Source organism: Ursus arctos, unplaced genomic scaffold (assembly GCF_023065955.2).
Source record: "Ursus arctos isolate Adak ecotype North America unplaced genomic scaffold, UrsArc2.0 scaffold_7, whole genome shotgun sequence".
NCBI lineage: Eukaryota > Metazoa > Chordata > Mammalia > Carnivora > Ursidae > Ursus > Ursus arctos.
This window is the reverse complement of record NW_026623089.1, coordinates 17,506,158-17,533,401: the sequence shown is the minus strand read 5'-3', so window position 1 is coordinate 17,533,401 and position 27,244 is coordinate 17,506,158. Positions and strand designations below refer to the sequence as shown.

The 27,244-nt window shown below is 45.8% G+C and overlaps 1 protein-coding gene across 1 annotated transcript in view; it reads right to left on the bottom strand.

The window, feature by feature from the left end:
• The window catches only part of LOC113251629 (guanylate cyclase 2G-like), a 44,299-nt gene that overhangs the window by 4,423 nt on the left and 12,632 nt on the right, over positions 1-27,244 (bottom strand). The window contains 13 exon segments of the mRNA XM_048218858.1: positions 1,488-1,724; positions 2,578-2,683; positions 4,036-4,081; positions 4,084-4,212; positions 10,345-10,458; positions 10,461-10,498; positions 11,000-11,003; positions 11,307-11,475; positions 18,632-18,703; positions 19,233-19,337; positions 20,053-20,136; positions 22,827-22,964; positions 25,067-25,304. Of these exon segments, the coding sequence (XP_048074815.1) occupies positions 1,488-1,724; positions 2,578-2,683; positions 4,036-4,081; positions 4,084-4,212; positions 10,345-10,458; positions 10,461-10,498; positions 11,000-11,003; positions 11,307-11,475; positions 18,632-18,703; positions 19,233-19,337; positions 20,053-20,136; positions 22,827-22,964; positions 25,067-25,304 (1,480 nt within the window).

The window sequence follows — 27,244 nt, the reverse complement described above, 5'->3', positions numbered from 1 at the left end:
TCTGATAGTGGTGGCGACCATATTTCCTCAACTCAAGTTCAAAACCAGTTAAACAGGCAGCAGTGTACGAATGGGGTACATCTTGAAGGATCACATGCATCCATCGAGTGGAATTCGTCTTACCCAATCTGAAAAGTCTTCACCCCATGCAAGGGCTCTTAGACACATTTATATAGGTGTATACATGAGACACAATATATATGCTTATACTTATTCATAAATGCATATATCTGCCTAATTTGTCCTCTTCTCTCCCCTAATAAATTCACCTTTCAGATCCCTCCTTCACAATAGAGAATAAATGACCAGTGTAAACTTGAAAGTTACTGCCCTTTCCAGTTACATTTGCATTTTAACAGAATCCAAAAATGAAGCAGTAAAGGGGAGATTTCAGGCATTAGCCAGGCAGTAAACACACCTCTATTGGTCACCCCAGAATTACACAAAATCAACCAGTACCCAAGTCCGATTGCTTCTAGGCTACCTCTCCCCACCATGGGGACATACATCCTTTAGACACTGAAACCGATTTAGTATTAGCTGGTGGAAAACGTAACAGAGAAGATAACACCAAGAGGAAATCCCAGAGGACGCCCTCCTAGGTCGATCAGCTTCCGTCTTGGGATACGTGAGACCTACCCTTTGAGATTATCCACACCACCTTTTCTTTCACCCTTAAACAGAGGCATATCTTTGGGGACCACTGGGGGATAACCATTAAGGAATATGTCCCTGGGGGACATGACCACACTGTCCCCCAAATCTCCCCAGCCCCGGGGCCACAGGCAGAGCCTTGCAAATGGTCAGAGCTTGAGCACCTGTGGCTGCACCAGGCATGCGTGAGGTTGGGCACCCTGCAGTTGGGATCCGGCCCCACCAGAAAACTCAGAAAACACCCAAAGCAGCTATCATCACTACCGCTTGAGTGAAGGCAAATTATTCATTTTTGCTCTCCTTCCTGGAAAAATCATCTTTTATGCTGGGTGACCACTAGGCAGATCGTTGTTTCTCACTTTAGCCCCAAGTCTGATAGTCCACACGTGAGAGTCTGTCTTCACCGGCACTAAGTATCACAGTGGCAGAAGTGAGACTCACGCAGCGTCCCAAGACAACCTTTAAAGGAGAGTAAATGGGAGCCTCTCTGAATACAAAGGAAATATATTCAGGAGTGGGCTGGAGGAATTAGTCAGTAGAAGGTCAATGCCTCTTTAGACATGTGTTTACTGCAAGATACAATAATGGAAGGAAACAAGGAGCAACTGGTGATTCTTGACAAGCACACACATCGGTGATTAATCAAGCCCTTTCCTAAGAAAACAAACAGGAATAAAATATTGAGTTTCTGCCATGCCCTGAGATAGACTGCCAGCCTGAAATCGAGCCTTCCCCTGGCTGACAGCTAGGGCTGGGTCCACCCTCACTCCTGCTCTGGAGCCCGCCGACAAAGACGGCGTGTCCTCTCCCAGCCCAGGAGCCAACGGTCTCACCTTATACACATCCCATGTTTTAAGGATGTGATCAAATAAACTGTACAGGTCGTTAAGGAGATTCACAACTTGCCAGGGGGAGCTGAGAGAACACAGCTTTGTGAACCCAGCAATGTCGGAGAAAAAGATTGTCAGGGACTCAAAATGTTCTGGTTCCACGGACCTTCCAGCTATGAGCTGTTATCCAATGAAGCTGAAACCAGAGAACAGGGATCAGTTTAGAACAGACTTACTCATCTGGTCCCCTACAAACCCCAGCAGAGTCATCCTTATAGATCCTTTTGTTTCAGTGGGTTAGGTTTTTGGTTAACAAAATCCCACCATCTAAAGGGATTCTTTTGACTCCCATTTCTCCACCTTCATTTTCTCTAAAGACATACTTTCAGTGGTGGGTATAAATTGGAGGAGGGAGAGCGGGTAAAGAAATGCTTTTACAGTAAGGATCTTCTCCTTGAGAGCATCTCATTTTCCCCTATTGGTTATAGAGTTTGATGGTAAAGATTCAATCTGCAGATGTGGGAGGGAAAGGAAGCAGCACCAATCCACAAATCAGTATTTTTGCTTTAATCCACCAATCTCAACACCCTCAAATCCCCGACCCCACCTCTTTGTCAAGACACACGGGAAGGGTGCTGGAATTTTAGTACCAGGTGCTCCTGCCAAGTGTTTAGAGAGAGTACAGATGCAGTTACAACCAAAAATGAAGCGAGTTTTGAATCTGAAGTCATGGGAGCATATCGTATTGTGCAAAGAAAGGTTTTGGAGTACAATCTCAAATACTGGGGAGCTAGCAAATCAGACCCGTGCAGCTAGAGCGCCATCTAGTGGTCGCTCTCCTGTTGCTGCAGCCATCATCTTTTCTGTAAGACATTCTCTAGTCCTGTGAATTCAAGGGCCTTTGCCCCTATCTCCTTTCACAGGGTGAACCAAAAATTACCTGCAAAATGCTTCACCCATTTTAGAAGAACCTGACTTCCTCTTATTAAAGGAACAAAAATAAATGTTCTCTCTGCAGGGAGCCTTTTAGATAGTGATGCTATTACTTCTTGGATCCCTTGAAAAGCTCCCCCACCACCACGCCCCGCCCCACCCTCTGGAATACCATCAGCTGGTTGGTCCTCTCTTCCACCATGTCCTCCAGGTGGTTGGCATACACCTCCGGCTTGCTCACGAGACTGTCTAGGATGCTCACGTGGCTTTAAGAGAACCCCCACATTAACATCTTTTTCCAAGAACTTTAGGGCCACAGTGGAGCACAACTTTCAGCTATACATTCCAAGGAAAGAAAACATGTCTTGCCCTTCAGGTTCTCTGCTTCAGGGCTGCCCATGGACAGCAGTGAAATGACCATGGCAATGAGGCCACGCGGCAGGACAGAGGCTGCCTTCTACCAGCTCTCTGACCTTGACTGCACTCTTCATTTCCATGAGCCTCAGTTTCTTCATCTGGAAAATGAGGATAATAACACATACTTCCCAGGGCTTTTGGGAGGTTCAGGGAGACAGTGGGTACACAACGTCTAAAGCTGTGTGTGACACTTAGCAGGCACTCAACAAATGGTGGCCCTCCCCCACTTCCCAACATGCTCCAGATCATTGTCATGGTCAGTCAAAAATGTAGGTTTCAGGACAGGTTTTGTTCTGTTTTGTTTTTCCGAATAACACCAGCTGTTTTCTTTTCAGATGACAGATGTAAGGGGCACTTCTAGATCCCACAGACTTTTGTTTTAGAAGCATCTTCAGAAAAATCATGTAAATTCCCCATTTTTCAAATGAAGAGACTGAGGCTCACATAGGAAATAGACTTGCCTTAACATAGGAGACCAAATTCTCTGAGTAAAAGTCATGATTGGCCCGAGACATACCATTTAAAACAATTTTGGTGTGGAAAATGCAGAACACAGGGCTGTTGTGTTCAGAACGCCTAGCAGAATGGCCAAGCTAGGAGCAGATGCCAGACTCCCAGCCCGGGGCCCTTCTATCCACTCAAGCTACTTCTAACATGGCTGTACCTGCATATGCTCGATGTGCCGAAAGACGACACAATTATCCTAATATGAAGCAAGCTACTATCAAGGAAATTGCTTGGGAGGCATGAATAATTTAACAGCTTACTCTAAGGTTGGTGAATAGTTTCTTACCCCATAGTCCAACCCCAACTGATGAGTCATGAGCCTCGGAATGAGGGTTTGGAAAACATTCTGGGGCCATGTCGAAATTCCCTGGGAAAGAGAACCTTGATTGATTAGTGCTATCTAGAGCGGACAAAGGAGGACAATGGAAGTGCTGATGTCCAATACATTTTGCATCGTTTGTGAAACAAAGGGAGAATTTATCACTTTACTTTAACCAGCATGTAACACCGTGCTTTGCAGGTGGCAGGCATCTAGTGGGCAGATGATGAATGAATGAAGGAATGGGTGAATGAATGAATGAGTGGAAGAATGAATGAATGAATGGAGTGAGCCACACAGGAGCAACCACAGCCATATAGTCTTAAAATTCTAATGGTTAAATGATTAGTAGAAAATGTTCCACATCTAACTCACCCTTTGGAACCGGCTTCTTGTAGAAATTTCCTGATGGACGAGAAGTGGGCCTTTTCTCTGGAGATTCATCCCAACGTGCCTTCACCAGGACCACAATCTTCTCCTTGCCCTTCTCCTCCGACAGGGAAGGGAGAAGTGGAACTGACACCACGGGGTCTTTGATTCAGCTGATGATCTCTGAAATTCATGTGGGGTGTAGACAGCCGCATGTCTGAAAACGTTGTGTCGCTTAGGACACTTGAAACGTATGTGCTCTTCAATTTGCAAATTGAGTTTTTAAATAAATTGAACAGATTGGAATGTCAGAGAAATCTGAGTATTTTATGAGAAATGCTCTGAAGCCTCCTGGAAAATGAAGAATCCTACTGTAAAACATATAAGCACCTTCTAATGAATCTGTTTTTAGATTAAGTTGTTGCTGTTTTCTAATAGAACTTTTCTTGAAGTAGAGCATATGTATGTCTATGTGACTTCAGGAGTGTCTAGGAATTGGGGGTGCACCTTATGCAATTTGTATTCCATATAAAATGTCACATAAAAGTTATTTTAGCAAATAATAAATGTTACCACCACATGCTGCCTCAGTGTCCAGCTTTGTAAACCTCATTTCTTTCACTTCTGCATTGACTTCTGACATTTATGGAACATTCTGCTTATCCAGGTTTTGTAGCGGAAATAATAATTTGAGAACAATGTATACAAGTTTTGGTATAAAAATACTATGGGTGTAACAACATGAATGAATCTTTTTTATTTAGTTAGTTATTATTTGAGAGAGAGATCAGGAGCAGGGGGAGGGGCAGAGGGAGAAGCAGACTCCCCGCTGAGCAGGGAGCTCCTTGTGGGACTTGATCCCAAGACATTACTAAGTATAAAAAGGTAGTCTGAAAAGGCTACACACTGTATGGTTCTGTTTCTATGACATTCCAGAAAAGGCAAAATTATAGAGACAGGAAACAGATGAAAGGCTGTCAGGAGTTTGGGGAGAAGGTGTTGAACAGGTGAGGCACAGGATTTGTTCTGGGTAATGAGACTATGCTAAATGATACTATACAGGTGGGTACATGATACCGTGTATTTGCCAAAACTCATAAAACTTTACAGCACAGAGAGCAAACCTCAAAGAACACAAATTCTTAACAATACCAGGATATTGGACAATCCCAGGATAGCTGAAGACCATGACAAAAGAATGACTTGAGACCATTAAGAATAAACAAAAGGACCCATTCACAATGACTGTTCTAGTCGGCAAGATTGCGTCTCACGAGGGGACAGAATGAGAACTCTGCAAGTGCCACACACATATGCCGGGACTGGATAAGCAAATACATGGATGGCAGATGGTGGGAGCCAGGATCTCCCTGTGGGGAAGGGAGGTTTGGATAAGTGATAGGGAGACTAGGATAAATGAACCATGTGGTAATGATGTTGGAAATGTCAGTATGAATTCATAGGTACACCTGGGTAGATACGGATATGGAAGAGTGTGTACACAGAGGTTAGTGTAAACACATGCCCCTGGGAGGGACTAGACGCAACAACACCCCAGCAGCAATGAGCACACCCAGCATCTAGGTCTTGGTTTCCAATATCATTCTCCAGTAAAAAGAACCAGGGTTTACGTACCCTTGACACGATGGGACGAGCATGATAATTTACCTCTGAGGCCTTCCTCCCAAGAAGTAGAAGCCCAGTCTAATCATGAGGGAAAAAATAATTAGACAAATCCCAAATGAGAAACATTCTACAAAATACCTGGCCAGGACTCCTCAAAAGCACAATGTCATAAAAATCAAGGATAGTCTCTGAGAAACATTCCTGAGGAGCATGGAGTAATGGCTAAATGCAGTGGGGTGTCCTGGATGGGATGCTGGGGTAGAAAAGGACACTGGGTTAAAAACTAAGGAAGTCTGGGAGCACCTGGGTGGCTCAGTCTGTTAAGCATCCAACTCTTGATTTTGGCTCAGGTCATGATCTCAGGGTTGTGAGATTGAGCCCTGCATCGGGCGCCATGCTGGGTGTGGAGCCTGCTTTAGATTCTCTCTCTCCTTCTCCCTCTGCCCTTCCTTCTCCTCATCTTCTCTAAAAACAAACAAACAAAACAAAAAACAAAACAAAAACAAAAATAAAAAAGTCTAAGGAAATCCGAATTGTGGCTTTTACTTAATGATAATAACGCAAGTTCTAAAACCGTGTAAAATATTATCTTGTTTTTGTAAATGTACATAGTTGTGTTTCAGTGCACATTTTTCATGCCTAAAAATAATCTGAAAGAAAATACACCTTAAAAAAGGATATGCTATGGGTAATTGTGTTTTACGTCCCAAACAAAGTAAAATTTGAGACACAGGACAACAATGGTTTAAGGAAGTGACTGGAGAATTACTATTGCTACATTCTCTGCTTTCCTGTATTCAGCTCTAAGAACTAACATGGAAAAATCAATACAATGATATAAACTTTGAACCATGGGTTCAAATTCACACCGTCGGTCTGCCCCTCTGAACACACACGTTCATGAGCTGGTCACGTGCAACCGTCCTTCAATCTTCAACCATCCACGGTCACGTTATTGTAATTGTTCTTCTTGGGTGTGCATCAGAAGTGGGGATGGGGGGCTTGTTAAAACACAGATTCTGGGCCCACCCCACAGTTTCCAATTCAGAAGGCCTAGGGTTGGGCCTGAAAATCTGCATTTCCGACAAGTACCCCGGGGATGCCCATCTGGCTGGTCCATGGTGGCCCCAGGCCAGTGCCTCTCAAACTATGGGTCTTCAACACCATCTGGGAACTTGACAAAAAGGTAAATTCTTGGGACGCCTGGGTGGCGCAGCAGTTAAGCGTCTGCCTTCGGCTCAGGGCGTGATCCTGTCACTCTGGGATCGAGCCCCACATCAGGCTCATCCGCTAGGAGCCTGCTTCTTCCTCTCCCACTCCCCCTGACTGTGTTCCCTCTCTCGCTGGCTGTCTCTATCAAATAGATAAATAAAATCTTTATAAAAAATGTAAATTCTCAGGCCTTGCTCCAGACCTACTGAGTCAGAGACCCTGAGGGTGGGACCCAGCAATTCTGTGTTTCAACAAGTCCTCCAGGTAATTCTGACGCCCACTAACGTTGGAAAAGCACTGGTCTAGTATGTGCAGAGAGTCAATATCTATGCAGTTCCCAGCACCAGGACTGTTTGTAGGGAAGTACAAGAAGTGAACGGAAGAAGTGTGTTTGTCCATAAATTAGGTGCACCTTGTACTTTTCCTGGTTGCAGTCCTGTGTATACATAGTCCCATATGGCCAGCTCTCATCTAACTCTGTGAGCAGAGGACCACGGTGAAGGGCAAACATACCAACTGTATACTGTCTGCCCACCCCCACTGCCAACGCCCCTCTCTGGCCTCCACCCCAATTGGTGCAATCCCATGGCAGCTGAGCCTGGCGAGTATAGATGGGCTCCTTCCTGGGCCGAGTCTGGGAAGATCTACGTAGCTTCTTGGTTCTAAAGTCAGTTGCACTTGGATTTGGGATGAACCTTTTTGGATTAGTCTCCCCTCTGTTTCACCTGACCATAGATAAGAAACTGCAATCTGCTCTTATTTTTATTTTTTAAAGATTTTATTTATTTTTTGAGAGAGAAAGAGAGCAAGCGAGAGAGAGCCTGAGCTGGCAGGGAGGGGCAGAGAGAAAGGGACAAGCAGACTCCCCACTGAGCAGGGAGCCCAAGATGGGGCTCAAGCCCAGGACCCTGGGATCATGACCTGAGCCAAAGGCAGATGCTTAACCAACTGAGCCACCCAGGTGCCCAGGGAATCCATTTTTAAAGCAACTCCATACATTCAGAAAGGCTCCTGACTTGAAAAAAGTCTCCAAGGGAATGCTCGATGATCTAAAGATGAGACTTGAGGCTGGCACCTGGGAATGTGCTAGAAATGGTAGGCAAAGTGATAAAGAAAAAAAATCAAGGGAGAAACAGAAACTGCCACACGCACACCTCCCTAGGCTCGCTCTGAGACAGCGGTTCTCAGTGTGGGCTACACGTTGGAATCACCCGCAAACCCTGATGCCCAGATTGTGGCGTATGACATCAAGGTCTCCTTGGCTGAGACCCAGACCAATTCCAGTGTACAGCCAACTTGGAAAATAACAGTGCTGGGGGTTACGCCTCCTAGACTTTTTTTATCAATCTGGATCAAATTTTGCTTTATCTCCCACCACTTCTGCCCTTAATTCCATGATGGGTTCTGTGTTAAGAGACAACTCAGCAAAGAATAAGCCTGAATATATCCTATAAAGTCAACTGGGCAGCATTTATCTATATCTATATTTATATCTATATCTATATCTACCTATCTATCTATATACATATATACTTAAAATACATTTATCTCTTGAATTTCATGCCCACAAAGATACAAGGCTGCTCTCTGCAGCAACTATGAGAGCAAGAACTGGAAAACAACCAGAATGTGTATCAATCAATAATACACGGCATATCCTTACAATGAAAAATTCTATAGTCCTTAAGAAAGAAGAAAGCAAATTTGTATATACAAATATGAGATGAGAGATACCCAAGCAGAGGCAATGGTCTGTGCAAAGGCCCTGGGGTAAGAATGTGTCTGGCATGAGGGAGGCACACGAAGATGATCAGCATGACTGAAAGGAGCAAACCATGGGGGATGGAATTAGGAGGGTGTACTGAGCTAAATGGTGGTCCCCAACAAGATATGTCCATGTCCTAATCTCCAGAACCTGTGAATGTGACCTTATGTGAAGAAAAGGTCTTTGCAGATATAATTAAGTATCTTAGGTGAGGGGATCATTTCAGATTTCCAGGTGGGCTCTAATCCAATGACAGGCATCCTTATAAGATAGAGACGGAAGAGAGGTATACAGAGGAGGAAGCAATGTTAAGGGGAAGGCAGAGATTGGAGCGATATGGCCATAAGCCCATGAAGTCCAGGGCAGCCACCAAAAGCTAGACAAGACAAAGAAGAGAGCTTCCCTACAGCTTCTAGAGGCAGCACGGTCCTGCCGAACCTTGATTTTGGACTTCTGCTTTCTAGAACTGTAAGAAAATAAATTTCTGTCACTTAAAGCCAGCAGGTTTGTGGTTAACTTAGTATGGCAACCATAGGACACTAATAAGGAAGGTCCCAGAGGCCAGGTGAGAGGGCCACTGTAAGGGCTTAGCTTTCATCCCCTAAATAGGAAGCCAGGGGAGAAGGCTGTGAACAGAAGTGATGTGACCTAACTCATTTTCCAACAGGATCGCCCTGACTGCATTTGGAGAATAAAGTGTGTAATCCCGAGATCCTGGATTGTTTTTATAAGCAAACTACATCTAGTTTTTTGTTTTGTTTTGTTTTTATAATCATATTTTTTTTGAGTTTTCAGAGATTTGTCCCTTGAGCAGCAAGAATTCAGATTACATCATGCCTCATTGTTTTATACATCCCGAATAAGTAATTTATCTGCTAATAGCATATTCAGCGCAGGTTAAAAAAAAAAAAAGCCAGATGCTTTAGTTGCACATATGTGAATTTCCTCTAGAACATCATATCCCCAGGCATGTGAAATAGGTAGAGTAATATTATATAATCCATATGCATTTGAGAGTTAATTTAGTAAGAGTCCTAAATTTACCATCAGTGGCTGTAAAAAAGAGAATCAATTGACTAACTAAATCCTGATTTTAACATCTTAAATGGAATGTTAATGATTTCTCTTATTATTACCAACATAAAAGTTTAAAGTAGGAAATAAAGAATTGCATTTTATATAGTTTACTATTATCAAATATGTACTAAAATCTCAAGAGTTTAAATTAAATACTTATTTTTTTTTCAAAAACCAGGGATGTACTGTATGGTGATTAACATAATATATTTTTATTATATTTATATTATATATAATATAATTATATATAATTATATAATATTTATATTTAATATAATTTTATTATATTGTGTTAGTCACCATACAGTACATCCCTGGTTTTTGATGTAAAGTTCGATGATTCATTACTTGCGTACAACACCCAGTGCACCATGCAATACGTGCCCTCCTTACTACCCATCACCGGCCTATCCCATTCCCCCACCCCCCTCCCCTCTGAAGCCCTCAGTTCGTCTCTCATGCTTCATTCCCCCTTCTATCTAGTTTTTTAATTTAAAAAAGAACATAAACTTTAAAAAGGAAACACAACGGAAAAAAATCATAAATTAATAAACACTGAATTAAAAAACAAGCATTTGGGGTGTGAAACTAGCCCACGTGACCGAAGCCTGCCAAAGAGACTCTTTGAGCTTTACCATCTGGCGCCTCCTCGAGGCGGTCAAACGGCCCGTGGTCCTGGGAGTGGATCAGCTCCGTCATCAGAGTGGCAAAGCTGTGGACATCTCCCTTTGGGGTGCCGGACCAGGCGCCTCTGGGAGCCGCAGCAGCTCGGGGGCCGTCCAGTAAGTTCTGCAGAGCAACAGCTGTGGTGAGGGAAGCCTGCGGTGGGAAAGGGGCAGGCAGAAAGGGAAAAGCCACCCCTCTTTCTCAGGGAAGCACAGAATTGAAAGCATCCAGCCGCAACGGTGCGCGCCTTAAAGAGCAAATAGGGATCCCTGAGTCCGCGAATACAGAGAAACCCATCGGGAAGGACGCGCACTAACGTGTTAACTGTGCCTAACATCTGACTGTGCGGTTAGAAGAGCTCTTCCCTTTTCTTTCCCCTTTCTGTCTCGTCTACATTTTAAAAACTAATTTACTGAGCTGCTATTCATAGGACATAAAATAAACCATGGAAGCAAACAATTCGTGTGGCATGTGGTACATCTGCAGTATTGTACGGGATTTTACTTTGAGGCCACGGACATATTTTGGAACTTCTTTGGGTAAAATCCTGTCGCCATGAAACAGCTTCTCCCTGGTCCTCCTGCCCGCGGCCCCGGCAAGCACCAACCAGCATTCTGTCTTTACAGATCTTTGCGTTCTGGGTATTTTGTATAACCTGCATTTATTGTTTGCTGTGAGTTTGATAGGTTTATTTCATTGTCAGTTACAATGAAATAAATATATATTATATGTAATATATATATAATGTGTGTATATATATATATATATATATATATATATATATATATAGTGTGTGTGTGTGTATATATATATATATATTTCACAGGCTGGTACTTGTGCCAATGAGCATCAGGTAGCAGAGGTGGTGGGGTCGGGTGCCCTGTGAGCCCTCTGCTGGTAGCTAGTAGGTGCAAGGTCTGCCAGGGGTTACCTGAGTGGTTGGTGGGTCCCTGGCTGTATGTTTTGTAGGTTCGGCCGTACTTGAGCTCCCACAGCCTAAAGCCCGTCAGCTTCACCTGCATCCGGCTGTCCACCAGGCAGCTGGAAGGCTTCGGGTTGCCGCGGGACCCCAGGGGGCTCCCGTGGAGGAACAGCTTGCCCTGGAAGAGTGAAAATAAGCAAATGAATTAAAGTAGGTATCAGTGGACCCTGCCGGAAGAAACAGAGACAGAAACAGAAGGAAAGAAACACAGACCCAGGGGAGGGGGACATGCCCGTCTCTAGGTTCACTTGTTCCAGAGCCACTAACATAGCCCCTTGCCCATGAGTCAACCTGGGAGCATCGCCCAAGTAGGGGAAGACTATTTCTGGCCCCCTGGCGTGGAGCCACGAAGGCAAGGCCAGCCTAAAATAAATAAGCTAAATAAAATAGAGTCTGACGGAGCAGTCAGACTCCCTCATTGAAATCCCAGCTCTAACGCTGAGCAGAGAGCAAGTTACTTTACCCCACAAGCCTCATTTTTCTCATCAAAATGGAGGTGACAATGATCCCTACTTCCCAGGGTGGCTGTGGAGGGTACCTGGCTTAAAGCACCTGAGACACAGGCACACATCGTGCACGACACAGAGTAAATCCCCGCCATAAACTGTCATGAAAAATGTGTATACTAATTAAGCAAAATAAAAATTATTAAAAAAATAAATAAAAATTTTTGAAAAAGAAGAAATAAGTCAATGAGAAATCACCCAGTTATAAACAGATAGAGACTTAAGGTGGGAAGATGGGATTAATTAAAGAAGATTGTCTCAAAAAAAAAAAAAGAAAAGAAAAATGTGTATAAATATCATAAAGTATATCAACATTATAGAAACAACATTATGTAATTAACTCTTCTTTTATTACCTACGTGTTACAAATCATATTCTATTCCGACCTACATGTAATGATTCTATAATAATAGAATATTACATTCTGTTATATGCACTTAAGGGTCCTGATTGAGCACTTCGCAAGGGAAAGGCAATAAAATGAGGAATGTTGAAAAATTCCCATGTCATCCATTGTGTTCTTAAGGGTTTATGTCTATTATTGTCAAGCAATAAAGTACCATTATTTATGAAGAGGCCCAGGAAGAGTACTAGAATCAGAAGCCGTGCATTCATGTTCCCACTTGACCACTCGGCCTCTTCAGGCAAGGCACTGTGCTCGCTGGGCCTTGATTTGACCATCTCTGAGATGGGACTGCCTAGATCCCCACTGCTTGACAGATGGCCTGGGGACCAGCAGCACCAGCATCACCTGGGAGCTTGGCAGAAATGCAGAGTCTTAGGCCTTGTCCAGACGTACTGAAGCAGACTATGCATTTTAACCCGATCCCCAGGAGATTCGTGTGCACGTAGCCTGAGAACACCCGTCCTCCTCTTGCACCTTGGAACGCCTTGGCTGCCCATGAAAGTCACCTGGGGAGCTTAAAAACGAAGAGCCAGTGCTTAGACCCGAACACAAGAGCCTATGTTAGCTACGGATCATATGCAGTACAAGCCAAGCCTGATGCGAAGAAACCCAAAGCAAGAGAGGGATCAGAACGGGGAAAGAGCGCCAGTGGGAGGACCTAGGTCAGGGTGAGTCACCAAGGCCAAGAGCATGCTCATTTGGCAGGGAGGTGAGGGCAGAGTGCACAGATCTCTCCATAGGCGGGGAGGGCTTTAAAGAAAGCCCTAGAACTGGGGAGGGAAACATTTATGGGGGGAGGACAGAGAGAGAAGAGATAAATTTGAAAATGAGAGCTGTCACATTTGAAGCAGGATCAGGCTGACGAATGTTGGTATTTCTCTGAGATCTCCCAGGACAGGCTTAGCAGCAGTGAAACGAAGGCTAAGGGGACAGGGCTGACTGCATTTCAGAAGTAACCCCAGCAGTGCAGGGAGATGGGGGGACCCACTGTGGGTGACACTGGGGTCTTTATTTTCTTACTTCCTTGAAGGCTTCACCATAAGACATTTCCGTAATATTTATTCAACGTTTCCAGCTGCTTGGACGTAAAGGCTCTCTATATCTTTGATCTGAATCTCTGAGCCATTCGCAGAATACTGAGCCTGGGAGCTGGGAGGGAGGCATCAGCCTCGGGATGTCACAGGTATGGGGTTGTCGTGGAGCCATTTTACCTGCATCAGCCTGAGTAGCATGGGCCTCCTCCTACCTGCCTCACCCCAGAGGTTCAGACAAGAGCGAACATGACCATGTCTCTCTCAAGGCCCTTACTGGAACATTCCCTGTTTTAAGTTTATAGTGCTAGCCTTATGTGGTATTGACCTAAATTCCTTACTTAAACTGACTCACGTCATTCCCCGAGTGACCCTGTAGACACAGGTGGTATTACTGTCACCCTCAACATACAAATAAGGACATCAGGAAAGGGAGAAACGAAGGCGTTTCACCTGCGCCAGGTCACCGGCCTGTGGTAGAGCAGGACTGGGAACGCTGCAGTCCCATTCCACGTCCCCGCCTGGACCAACTGCACAAATGCCCTGTAGCTGACGAAAGAAAGCTCTGAAGGGCAAAGATGAGGACCCACTGAGCGTGGCATCAAAGCCACAAGCGTCCGTGAAAGTGCATACCGTGGTCTGGATCTCCGATGAACAGATAAGTAACAGCAAACCTTTCTCTGAGTACTTTGTACTATGCACGGTGCTGTCTTCACACGTAGGATTGCATTTTGTCTTTCCAGAACATAGGTTAACATTCTCATTCTCTGTCTCCCAATGAGGAAACTCACAGTTTTAAACTGCTCCCAGACAGTGAAAGCAGAGCCGGAACATAAACCCAGGTTGGGTTGCCTTCAAAGCACAGCCGCTTCTAAATCATCAGACTTTAGTTTCCGGTGCCCTGGTGATTGATTGTACGGGAGCAGGAGGAGAGTGGATCAAAGCACACCCATTCTCCTGACACCGTCATACGGGGACAGCCAGGTTCCAATGTCTCTCGAGCCCAGCAGAGGAGGGGGGTGAAGTCACCCACGGGTGTGGTAGCAGGAGGCAGCGGTGGCACTCAATGTTCCAGCAAGGACGAATGCGAGGAGGCCCTGAATGGACTCTGTCCCCAGGGAGGGGGACACTGGGCCTCATGGTCACCAGCTCAGGGACTCACCTCTCCTCCAGCAGTGATCACGGTCTGAGTCACCGTCCTGCTTTAGCAAGAGCCCTGAGCCAACACTGGAAATGGAGGCTAAAGTGGAAAGCAGGAGCGTGGATACACCACCCCCACTCCCACCCCAAAATTCAGCGTTTGTTTTCTGAGATGATACAGTTACATTACATTTTATTTATTTATTTATTTTTTAAAGATTTTATTTATTTATTCGACAGAGACAGAGACAGCCAGCGAGAGAGGGAACACAAGCAGGGGGAGTGGGAGAGGAAGAAGCAGGCTCATAGCGGAGGAGCCTGATGTGGGGCTCGATCCCAGAATGCCGGGATCACGCCCTGAGCCGAAGGCAGACGCTTAACCGCTGTGCCACCCAGGTGCCCCTACATTACATTTTAGAAGCTGCAACCCACTCACCCAAACCTGGAGGGGCCTGGCCGGGGCTGCCTCTGGAATTCTCTCATGAGGCTCCAACAAGCCAAGGTCTGGGCTTGAAATCTGGGGAGACCTGTATCCAATCCAGAATTCTCTCTCATCTGATGGAGACCTCCCCATGCAGCAGGACCGTCCTTGACGCTCACAACTCTCTCTGCCCCTGCTAGTGCCAGGCCCACCCAGACAGGAGACGTTTTACTCAGTCACCACTGATGACCCCTGACGTCCAGGTTTACTAGCAGAGATCGTTCTGTGAGAACATAAACAAGATGTTTAGGGATGGTTGAAAGCCTAGGAATGTAGTTCTCCCCAAGAGATGGCACACATCTCTTCAGTGGGTTTTTTTTTTTTTCCTATCTTGGTGGCAATGTATGATTTGATGTATATTGTCGCAGACCAAATAGGTCATGGTCTCAGGGTTGTGAGATCTAGTCCCGCTGGGCGTGGAGCCTGCTTTAAGATTCTCTCTCTTCCTCTCTCTCTGTGCCTCACCCTTTCAAAAAAAAAAAAAAAAAAAGAAAAGAATAAGCCATGGAGTTAATTGGTAATTATTAAGAGTACCAGCTAAGAGAAACATAATATGAGCCACAGGTATAATTTTCAATTTTTCAGTTAAATAGGTGAAATTAACCTTAATAATAAATTTTATTTCACCCCATGTATTTAAAAATCTTATTTTGACATGCAATCAACATAAAAATAATGAGATATTTGAAATTCTGGTGGTTGTTTTTTTTCTGAGTCTTCGGCTCCGGTGTGAATCTCACACTTAGAGCACACCCCAGCTGGAGCTCACCTCATCGCCACTGGCCAACAGGCCCACACAGCTGGTATTGTTTGGATGGTGCTGACTTATCCCAGAGGATTGTTGGGGGAATGAAATTCCTTTTTCAAGATTTATTTATTTATTTGGGAGAGAGAGCAAGAGAGCATTCGTGAGGTGGGGAGGCAGAGGGAAGAGGGAGAGAGAGAATCTTAAGCAGACTTCACACCCAGCATGGAGCCCAATGTGGGGCTCAATCCCACGACCCTGAGATCATGACCTGAGCTGAAATCAAAAGTCGGACACGTAACTGACTGAACCACGCAGGTGCCCCCATGGGAATGAAACTTTTAAATGCACATGTTTTTAGTACTAGTTGGTACTAGTAATGGAGTTATCTGTGATAATAGTAATAGTACTGCTTCTACTAACAGTGAACATTTACAGGTGCCTGTCGGGGGGCTTGGTGCTAAGCATACGTACTTCTCGCAACAACTCTATTAGGTGGGTGCTGCCGTTATCTTTAGTTGATACACAGGGAAACTGAGGCTCAGGGTAGTTAAGGTCACCTGGCCAGCAGTGGAGAGCCAGGGTTCAAATCCCAAGATAACGTCTATGCCAAACTGCCCTCTTCCTCTTAATCCATCAAGACTTCTCCTCCTTAGAAATGAAGGCCCATCCCTAACTCAAGAAGCTCCTCCCCCAGGCTGGCTCCGCTGGGTTGAACGCTCAGGCACAGGACAATGAGCCTCGTCCTCCGGGCCCTCCGTGCTCAGAGCTGGGTCTGAGCCAAATTAGGTGCCCAATCAACATACATTTGTTGGCTTGAAAAGTGTGTGGCATCTCAGAATCTCTCTGGTACTTGGTATAGAGAATGTTCTGGTCAAATAGACATCAAGAGAGGAACTGTCTTTATGATTGATATGGGATAGCCAGAAGCGTGATGTGACCCACAGAGCGTGGCCAGTGCTCGGGTTCATGTCAAAGTCACCAATGGGAAAGCTCTGAGAAGCTGTAGTGAAGTTTTGTTATTATTAGGCCCCTTTGAAGGAATGCTTGCCGAACAATTCACCTCAAAGGGCCTAAATGTGCCTTGACCTAACTCACCGTGACTTCCTTACACTGTCCCATTGCACATCCCATTTCAGAAGACCGAGATGCTTCCAAAGCTGGTGTCAAGCGGTCTTCGGTTCCCTTGGCACGGAGCAGGGAGCCGGGGATAGACTCAGTGACCCGGAGTGACTGACAACCACCAGGGAGACTTTCCTTCCAGAGTGCCATTCTCACCCACCCCAGCATTTCTCCAGAGAAACTTTTGGGTTAATAGCTCTTGAAAACCAAATGCCAACTGAAAAGCTAAATCTATTAGTTATCCATACCTTACCTGGGGAGAACTTACTAGTTTTCTCTTCAGAGGCAATACATATGATGTCAGGGCAGGAGACAGATCCCCAGAGTCTAGAGTACTTCCCTGGGTTTGGTGGGGAGGGAAGGGGAAGCGGGTGAAGGGAAGGAAGCAGGAGCCCAGGGTAGGAGAGGGCGCCGCGTCAGATCCTCCTAATTCATAACTGCTCCACCACTTAATTTTACATGTACATTCCCTGAGGGGTTTTTCTGCAACTAGATTTTAATCCATTCAGAGATAAAAACAAGTCCTTGTTTCCTATGGAAGTGCCCAGAGTAAGACAAACCCTTAAGAGACGCTCAGTGAAGTCTTACTGAAATGCTAACAAACAGTGGTAACCCAGGGTCATCTGAGAGGACCCACCACGGGTGGCTCCCGTCGTCTGCCTTCCTTGGTAACGACCATATGCTGGTTTCCCACTAAAGCCTAAGATACCAAAGTTTCACAAGTACGACGACTTCTCAGGAGTAAAGAGCAGTTAGACCCTAGAGAAAAAAAGAAAGCTCTTTGATACCAAGCGGGCCAACCTCATCTCTTAAACCCACTTGGAGGCCGAGGTCTAGCGAGGGGAAGCAACTTACCAAAGTCACTCCAAGAGCCACCAGCCCTCAACTACAGGAGGACAGAGCTCATGTCTCACCCTGTGTCCCTCCCAACACCCAGGCCATGTCTTGCCCAGAGGAGTCTGTTGGTTGATGAATGGACTGTTGATTGACAGATGATGACCACCCCTGCCTTGCTGCCCATGTGTCGGACTGACAGACTTCCTCACCAAGACCCACTCCCACGTCATTGGTGTGGTCCCCTCTGATGGTGACAGTAGGCACAGTGAGCTTACAAAGAGCAGCTGGTTTGTAGCCCAGGGTGAGAAGGACACCCTCAGGATGCTGGCCCACACTGACATGGCCCCACTACTCACCTTCCATCTGTGAAATGGATAGAATGATAGACTTACCTTATATTTTGTTGTGAGAATTAAGTAAGTTAATATATACAAAGTGATAGAAAGTAGGCGAAAATAAGAACCAAATATATTTTAGCTACTAATATTGTTATTATTAATCTTTTTTGCAGACACCACAGCCCTCTTTGCCCAAAGTAAAGACTCTGCCTGCTTGTACACCTTCCCCGGTCTCCATTCTTAGCCCACCTCTTAGGTCAACAGCTTTGTGGCCATTTTCTCGGGAAAGGAATCAAAAACTAGGAAGAAGGAAGGGATGTTAGGAATCCTCCTCCCCAGCTTGCTTCATGATCTAGTAATCAGCTTTTCTTTGGGGTAAAAAGTTCCAGCCTGAAGTGTAAATACCCTGCCCCTTCCTGACTGGATAAACCTAGCATTCCTTTCAACTCTAGTCTAAAATAGTTCTCACTATTTACTTGAGACCAGGGAGGGAGAAAAGAATGAAAAATCTGATGGAAGTGGTGAAATTTAGAAGTGGAATCATTTTGTTTGAGATCTGAGGAAGATCAGAATTCTCAGGAAAGATTATAGTTCAGTTTAACCCAAGACACAGAATAACTCAAAAACACTGGTATTTGTTCTTTAAATAAGTTTTACATGATACTTACATTGACTATGTCATATGCAAATGAGAGTTTGAATATCCAATCCAGCTCATGATCTGAGTTTCTCAAAACATCCTGAAAAAAACCATTATTAGAATTATCACCAGTGACTCCACCAGAAGCACAGGGAGCTTCTCATTGTTCCACTGTTGAATGATTTGCTAATACAGTGGATGATTCTGACCAGGACTACGACGACCCAATACATTGCAGCCAGTACTGGAAATTTCCCAGGAGATACCATAACCTTATTCAATGCTGAGAAAGTCACACTGTGGAGTCTTTTAAATACTTCCTTGTTCCTAACGTAAAGCTAACGGTCCCATACCATGGGTAAGATGAGCCCAGAAACATAATTCGGGAGCAGCTATAATGTCCTAAGAGATGATAACAGGCTCAGACAATTTCCATCCAGAGCCAAGGAAACCAGACTGTCGGCAATTCCACTGCTAATTGTATCCGCTGTAGGCGGCCCAACAGGATAATTCAGGTCTTGCAATTAGACCAGAGAGGAACTGTTCTTGGATGAAGGGCAAAACATCGATTAAGTTCTTTAGAAGCTGCTGCTACTCAAGCCTGAGGTTAGATGTACTGCTTCGCTTACCTTAAGGCTCCCCGTCTCGCAATACTGGGTGACAATGCAGATGTTGGGTGGTTCTGTGCAAACACCGAAGAAGGGGACAATGTTTTCGTGCCTTAATTCATACACCTGAAAATAATAACAGTAGCTGGTGATTACAGTATGTCTTCTGTGCCAGGAGCTCTGCTCTGTGCTTGACATACTTGCAGCTAAGTCTCACGCAAAGAAAAGGTGAGAAAAGAGCTATGACTGCTCCCATTTTACAGATGAGGAAACTGATGCTCAAACAGTAAAATAATGTGTTGGAGATCATACAGCTTATTAGTGGCAGAGCTGGGAGGTATATCCAGGCAGTCTGCCTCTAGCAAAGAAACCAGAGGACTGATCAAAGTCTAACCTAAAACCACGTCACAGTAAACAGACCTGGCCCTGCTTCCTGATGGTCTTGGCTGTCAATGCCAGTGTGTGGGGGCCATGCCAGGTCATAGGTCTTGAGTAAGATGAGACCCCATGACTCTGACTCCATCCAAGGACCAGGTTCGAGGAAGGTGAGCAGCAGAGAGGTAGAGACACAGAGGATGGAGAGATAGAATTAAGACCAGAAGAATTAAGGAGAAGGAGCAAGGCCGAAAGGGGTCCCAGATTTCAGGTGCCTGGGTCAGGCTAAAGGATCTGAAGCCTAATGTCTGGGTTGTCAGGGAACAGAGATAGTGGGCCAAGGTAAGGGAAGCAGCTTCCCGCCATTGATCCTTTGGGCTGGGGCATTCCCAGATGGGAACCAGGAGCTGGCAGCAGAGAGCCCAAAACAGCACTACTTTCTCTCTTCCAGGGGCAGGGGCCTCACCAGCCGGATTTCCTGCAGCACAGATGGCTTCCTGACCCAGGCTTTTGCTTGGTCACCAACATTGCAGACGGCCACATGGTTTCCCTGGAACCAGAGATGAACTGGGGTGTTCTTAATCTAGGTTGATCCAGAAAACACTCCTCTCAGAAAAGACTAGGAAGGGAAGCAGGAAAACTGGCAAGAAACCCACTGACGAATGGGACCATCAAGCTCCTCGCTGCCCACATCAGCCCTAGGGCAGCACTGGGCTCCATTGATATAGGGGCTCAGCTGATCACTCAACACATGAGATATCTTTTAACAGACGACACAGTCCTGCAAGGCGGGTGTGATTAGCCTGTTTCCAGATGAGATCACTGAGGTTCAGTGACTTGTCCAAGGTCACACACTTGTAGGTAGTACAGCCAGAATTTGAACATCCGACTCTAAGACTGCTCTGTTTCTATTATACAGTAATATCCCACGTGCACTTAGAGAAACAGTGAGCTGAGGTCTTAAATGTAAGCCTGGAATCAGAGACCTGGTTCAAGCCCGTTGCTACTACTTACTGCCTATGTCTTCTTGAACAAGGGATTTCGCTTCTCCAAGCTTCCATTTCCTCCTCTGTACCATGGAGATTAAAAATAAAACCTATCTTGGGGCGCCTGGATGGCACAGCGGTTAAGCGTCTGCCTTCGGCTCAGGGCGTGATCCCAGCGTTATGGGATCGAGCCCCACATCAGGCTCCTCTGCTATGAGCCTGCTTCTTCCTCTCCCACTCCCCCTGCTTGTGTTCCCTCTCTCGCTGGCTGTCTCTCTGTGTCAAATAAATAAATAAAATCTTTAAAAAAAAATAAAAAAAATAAAACCTATCTTGCAGGGTTCTTTCGAGGGTTCAGTCAGTTAAAACATGTAACACTGTGAACTCGAAGCTGGGCACCGATCAAGTTTCAGTCTGTAGCGTATCGTCTTGTCTGTCGTTACCTGTTGGGTTTGCTTTTAGAGGGACCGTCACTCACCACAAATCATAGGACAACCTGGAAAAATTGGTGTAGATGAAGAGAGAGAATCTGGACGCAAGAGAAGATAAGCCTCGACGTGACTTAAATGTCAACCAAGATGTGCCAGTTTTAGTGTGGGGTTAGCTGCAAAGGACTCAGGACTGTGATGGGGCTTCCACGGATGCAGGGCCCGCTGTGGGATGGAGGAGAGCGTCCTTGGAAGAGGTAATGCTTAAGCTGAACCCTGAAGGACGAGAAGGTGCCAGATGGAGGGGGCAGGGGCCGCACGTACGGCATCGTCTGAGGATAAAACACACGTGGCCTAAGAGGCAAGACGCGTTGGATGAGTACGGGATTTAGGCCAGGAAAAACAATTTTTTTCTGAAAGTAGCTTGAGACTAGGCAGTAGAAAGCCTTGAGCCTGTGTTAAAGAGTTTGGACACGATAGTAAGGGCAACAGAGGTGGGGACCCCAGGGATGGTATTTGAGGGCAAGGAGAGCAAACATTTCAGGAGGCTTAACCAATAAAGGTACACTGTGGATTGTTGGCTGCTGTCTCTAAATGGCTCCTTGACCATAATATACAGTTCTGTGGGGCGCCTGGGTGGCTCAGTCGGTTAAGCATCCGCCTTCGGCTCAGGTCGTGATCCCAGGGTGCTGGGATCAAGCCCTACCTCAGGCTCCCTGCTCAGCAGGGAGTCTGCTTCTCCCTCTGCCTCTTCCTGCCACTCCCCCTGCTTGTGCTCTCTCTCTGTCAAATAAAGAAATAAAATCTTTTCCCCAAAAATACAGTTTTGTATGAATAAAGGTCCTTAGGGTTTGATGGGTGATGATATCCACGATGGTTTTTGTCGTTGGAAAACCCAAGTAAACGTTTAGAAAAATAAGTTCAGCTGCATAAGGAAAGCGTCGGCTCCAATCTTTGTCAAATCCAGTTTAGGACAAAGAACGAGTCTTCCCTGCTTGGAGCTTTTGGCCTCTACTCTCCAGGACTTCCGTTTCAAAGAATAAATATATGGGTTTTTTTCTTCACATATTTTTCACCCAGGGGACTTGAGCTTCTAAAGGAGTGCTAAGCACAGGCAGCCATAATGGGCTGGGGTGCTGGAGAGAGGCTGGGAGGGGCAGGCAGGGGTTATGCCGCTGGCTTCCACAACTACCAGGCCTCGTGCCACAGCAACACCATTGCCCACACCTGATTCCTCAGCGCTGAGGTACCAAGGATGCAGTGATCCATGCTCTAGGACAACAGGGTCCTAGAGGTAGTCATTAGCCACACGAGGTTAAATTAATGAAAATTAATTAAAATTATATAATATTTAAAATTAGTTCCCCAACACACTAATGTTTCATAGTCTTCTAATGGTACCATACTGGACCATGCAGATTTGGAATATTTTCATCTTCATAGAAAGTTCTCTTGGACAGAGCTGAGTGTAATCTAGAAAGCAGAATAGGAATCACCTAGGAGCTTGTTGGGAGTATGCAGAATCTCAGGCCCCACCCCAGACCTACTCGACCAGCATCTGCTTTTTTTTTTTGGTGCAAAAGGGTGGTTTTATTGAAGGACAGCAAAGAGCAGCTGCCCAGCATCTGCTTTTTAACAAGAGCCCCCAGTGTTTCCTACCCACATTAAAGTTTGAGAAGCACCAGTCTGGAGTCACAGGAATACCTTGGCTTTTACCTGGAGTGTCCCCCTATTCACAGTTCCCTGCCTGACCGAAAGGACATGAGGAGAATGGGACAGAGACACATGCTAGGACCTACAGGCAGCCACTTTGCCCTCAGGAGTACCTGGTAAAGCCCTAGAGGGGCATAAAAGAGCTCTTCTCCTGGCTGGCTCTTGACAAAGGAACTGGCGTCCCCAGAAATCATCACACTAGATGAATGACGGTTGTCCCCTCTCGACACGGGTGTGCCTCTCTGGGATGGCTGTAAGACAGGAAGCAATTCCATTGATCTCAGTAGCTTGATCAACTACCGAAGAGACTGTGCCTGTTATAGGTGAGGAAAATGAATGCCAGGGTTAATAAATGGGAGAGTCAGGACTCCAATCCTGATCCTCTGACCCAGAGTGTGAGTGCTTTGCTGCGACATACGTCCCTCTTGTGTCTGTACCACCACGGACGGTGTCGTGGCTCAGGCTCTGGGGTCAGACTGCCCAAATTCAAGTTCTGGCTCTGGCCCTTAATGAGCTGTGTCACCTGATGCCAGAATCCTCTTTCTAAATGAGCATCTAACCGCATGACCACTCTATTTCCTGCCCCCCGTGCCTCCCCAACACCTAGAGAATGTGTTTAACACAGAGGAATCCTGTTTTTCAAGGAGAATCTTACCTGGAACCCTGATGCAGGAATCAGGTAGGACAAAACCAAGCTGCTTCAGTTGAAGAGGGAAGAAGGAGGCTCAGAGTTCTTCTCCGTCACACCTCCACCCTTAATCTATCATTCACCCCACCACCACCACCCGCCGACCAGACCAGTGAGCCCCAGAATCCCCGGGGACATTTGAAAATGACTTGCTAATGAATCCTGATCTGGTCTTCACATGTTGAAGCCTCCTTGACGTTGGTACCTCCAAGTCCCCTTTTTTTTTTGAAAGTCCTCAGTTATTGAATGAGTAGCATATGCAAGGATGCCAATAAAAAGAAACGACTCCTAAAAATGACATTTTTGAAAATAAAGCCAATATAACAGGAATGACATATACGTAACATGAGAGAAATGTTTGATTTTGACACATAATGTATTTCCTCCTCTTTACAGTCAACCTAAATGTCCGTGAGAACGAACCTGTATACTTCAGTCTAACTTCAGTGCCTTTTTTTGTTTTTTAAACAAGCAACAACATTCTAGAACACCTTACTTTTGCTTTGAACCATTTAAGACTCATACATCTGTTCAAGTCATAGATTCTGGTTATTCCCCTAATATCTTGAGTAGCATGTGCTCCTGAGCAAGGACTATCTGAAATTCTAAACCGACTGATCTTTACAATAAAATGCATTGCCCTTGTATGTTTTTAATAAATTGAGATGAAGGTAAAATTGCCCCCCCACCCCCAGGAACAAGGAACTCTTCTTAAACTACAGAAACCCAAGTCTCTCTTTCTTCCGTACAGAACATTTCTCACTAACATTTCCAGGAGGGCAATAAATGCTTTGGAATAATTGGTGTATGCTTGCAAAGATTGCATTGCTTTATACTAATAACAAAAACAGAGAAAAAGAAAAAAGGAAAGAAAAGAAGACATTTCAGAATTCCAAGAGAAAACATGCTAAGTCATAAGAGATGGTCATAGTAGTATTTTTTGAAATTATGTAAATGTCATATACTTCTCAAATAACATTATGCTTATTAAATGTGTGCCAAGCCTCCCAGCCTTGAGTACCCCGCATCTTGGCACACCCTGTGTTACTTCTCTCCTGGCCACCACCAGCAAACCACTCTTCCTAAATGTCACCTCCTTTCTGAAGCCTTCACGTTGCTGAGACATTTATTCCCATTTGTGGAGCCTCTGTCTCAGAGGTGTAGACAGACGCCTCTCAGAGCACTCGCCTCCCTCGGATGACATCATTTGTGGTATATCGCCACGCGTTGCACTATGTTTGGCCTGCAGTCGATGTCTGATGTGTGTGTATCGAGCAAATAAATCTTAACTGTCTTCATCATCAATAGATCAAAAGAGTTAATGTGGTTTTAAAAAACTAAATGCTACCCAGGAGACAGATTTAATGTTTGAACAGAATATACGGGATCTTACACCCACAGGGTAATAGAGCTGAAAGGAACCTTCGAGATCATCTGATCAATTTTAAGTATTGAGAAACTGAGGCCCAAAAGTGATGTCCACCACAGATATTCATCAAGGAAGAAGTGGGAGGCCCAGAAGCAGAATGTGGGGCTCAAGACTCTGTTAAGCACCCACTCTATAAATAAGTTGGCCTCAGCTTTCAGAAACTCTTTGACGAGGTCCGTTCTACAAATCACTAGCAGCGAGCAAGAAATGGGTATCCGGGCCAGGTGTGGCCTTACCTCGTTCTGGGGCAGAATGGGGATGTCATCATAATTGATTTGCCACCAAATGTCTTTATTTTGCTTTTGCAGTTTTCCACTCTGCATCTTTAAAATCAGACCTATGATCACAGTTCCCAAGACAGTAATCAGGAGGGTCATTGTGAGGATCACAGCAGTCACCCCTGGGGGCAGAGACATGTCATTACTACAGCCTGCTGAAGAACTGAAGTGAGCACTCCCGGGGTCCTGGCTGGTCCTGCCAGGCAGGTGCCTCAAAGGCATGGACCCAAGCTGGGGTATACTGGGTCCACTCAGACTTGTCTCTTCCAAGGATTCTTTTCTGGCCTCCCCTCCAGTTCCCATGGCAACTACACTCACCTCCCCCTTTGTATAGAAACATCTATTGTAGAGAAGGATGATGAGTCCCACTCTACTGAACATTTACTATGTGCTCTCCTTAGAGTGGTTCTCAGTTATGATCCATCTAACTCCAGGGCTGGGCTCCGAACCACCAGGCAACACGCCCTTGTTCAGACTCTTCCTAACTCCTTAGAAATGAAGTCCCTAAGACTCACATCCCAGGAGCCAGGTTTCCTTAGAGCTGAGGTTCTCAACAGGGGAGGCAGGCGATGCTGGAGATTTGGGTGCGGCATCTAGAGGGTGCTGCTGGCGTGTAATGAGGGGAGGCCCGGGACGCCGCTGAGGCCCACAGTGCACAGGACACATCCCCGCACAAAAAGCATCCTGCCCAAAATGTCAGAAGCGCCACTGCTCTTGAGACACCCTCCCGTGGAGAATCCCCACCTGCTGCCTTCTCGGAGCACCTGCACTGACCTGTAGAAGCAGGTGCGGGTTCACAGAGCTCATTAGAAAATCCACTGGGTCTATGCAGGAAAGGAGCCATGGGGCCAATGAATCATGGAGACATTCCTCAGGGGTCTTTAAAAAAAAAAAAAAGGCAATTAAAAGTCAGGGCCCATTTGGTTGATTTTACTCTGTCTCTACCTTAGACATAGCAGGGGCGAATAAAACATGCATGTCATTTGCAAGAAGTAGACCTTGGTCTCTTAATTGAAATATTTGGCGGGAGCGGGGGGGGGGGGGGCGCCTGGGTGACTCAGTCAGTGAAGCATCTACCTTCAGCCCAGGTCCTGATCCCGGAGTCCTGGGAATGCACCCCATGTCGGGCTCCCTGCTCAGTGGAGAGCCTGCTTCTCCCTCTGCCCCTCACCCCGCTTGTGCTCTCTCTCACTCTCTCTCTCAAATAAATAAATTAATTAAAATATTTTTAAAAAGGGAAACATTTGGTGACCCATCTGATTTCTGCACCTCACCTAGACTCCCCAAATTCACCTGCAGATGATCTAACTCATGGAAGGGCAGTATCCTTCTGTTGGATAAAAGAGCTGACTTCAACTTCTGATTTAAACCTTGTCACTTCTGATTTAAAAATGATACGCCAACTCTCCAGTGCTGCTGGGGTTTTCTCCCGTGTTTGATACAGACCAATCTTGTTACAGAGCTCCTTGACGTTCCACAGACCAAAACGTCTCCCCCTACGTGGGGAATGCCTGTTCCTACAACACTGAGGATCTATTTTGCCATGTGTTTGCATTTCCTGGGCCAGTTTACTTTGGCACTTACAAATTCCATGAGAGTAGGCCGGGAAAAAGTGTCAAATCAATTCTGGATTAGGGGTGGTGATGGTGGGGACAAGTAGAAATTCAATTAAGGTTTAGGTTTCCTTTCAGTTTTCTCATTGATTTAGAGCCGAGAGAAAAAGCAGATTTGTCTAGGGATTCCTGGGCTCAGGAACCCAGGACAGCAGCCAGGTCCTGGTGTCCACCCAGCTCTGGATTTGGGAATCAGGCGCCTGGGTGAGTGCGTTTGGCTGGCGGGGGGACTCAAGCCTGCAGGGGGCGCTGTGTCCCATCACCGCTAGGCCAGGGCCTGTCTAAGGGATCACAGGCCTGTGGGACCTGCCTGCCTGGCTGCAGTGTCAGACTTGGGGGCGGGGCGGGGGGGCGGTTTGCTGTGTTCTAAACCGGAATCTGAAGTGGCTGAGCCACACCCACCATCAAGGGCAAGATTATTTTAAAGGCCCACAGTTGATTTTTATATGAGTTCAGAGAGCTACAGACAACCTGTGGGGTGGGTTCCAGGAGCTGGATCCCAAACTGGCCTCTCAGAACGACG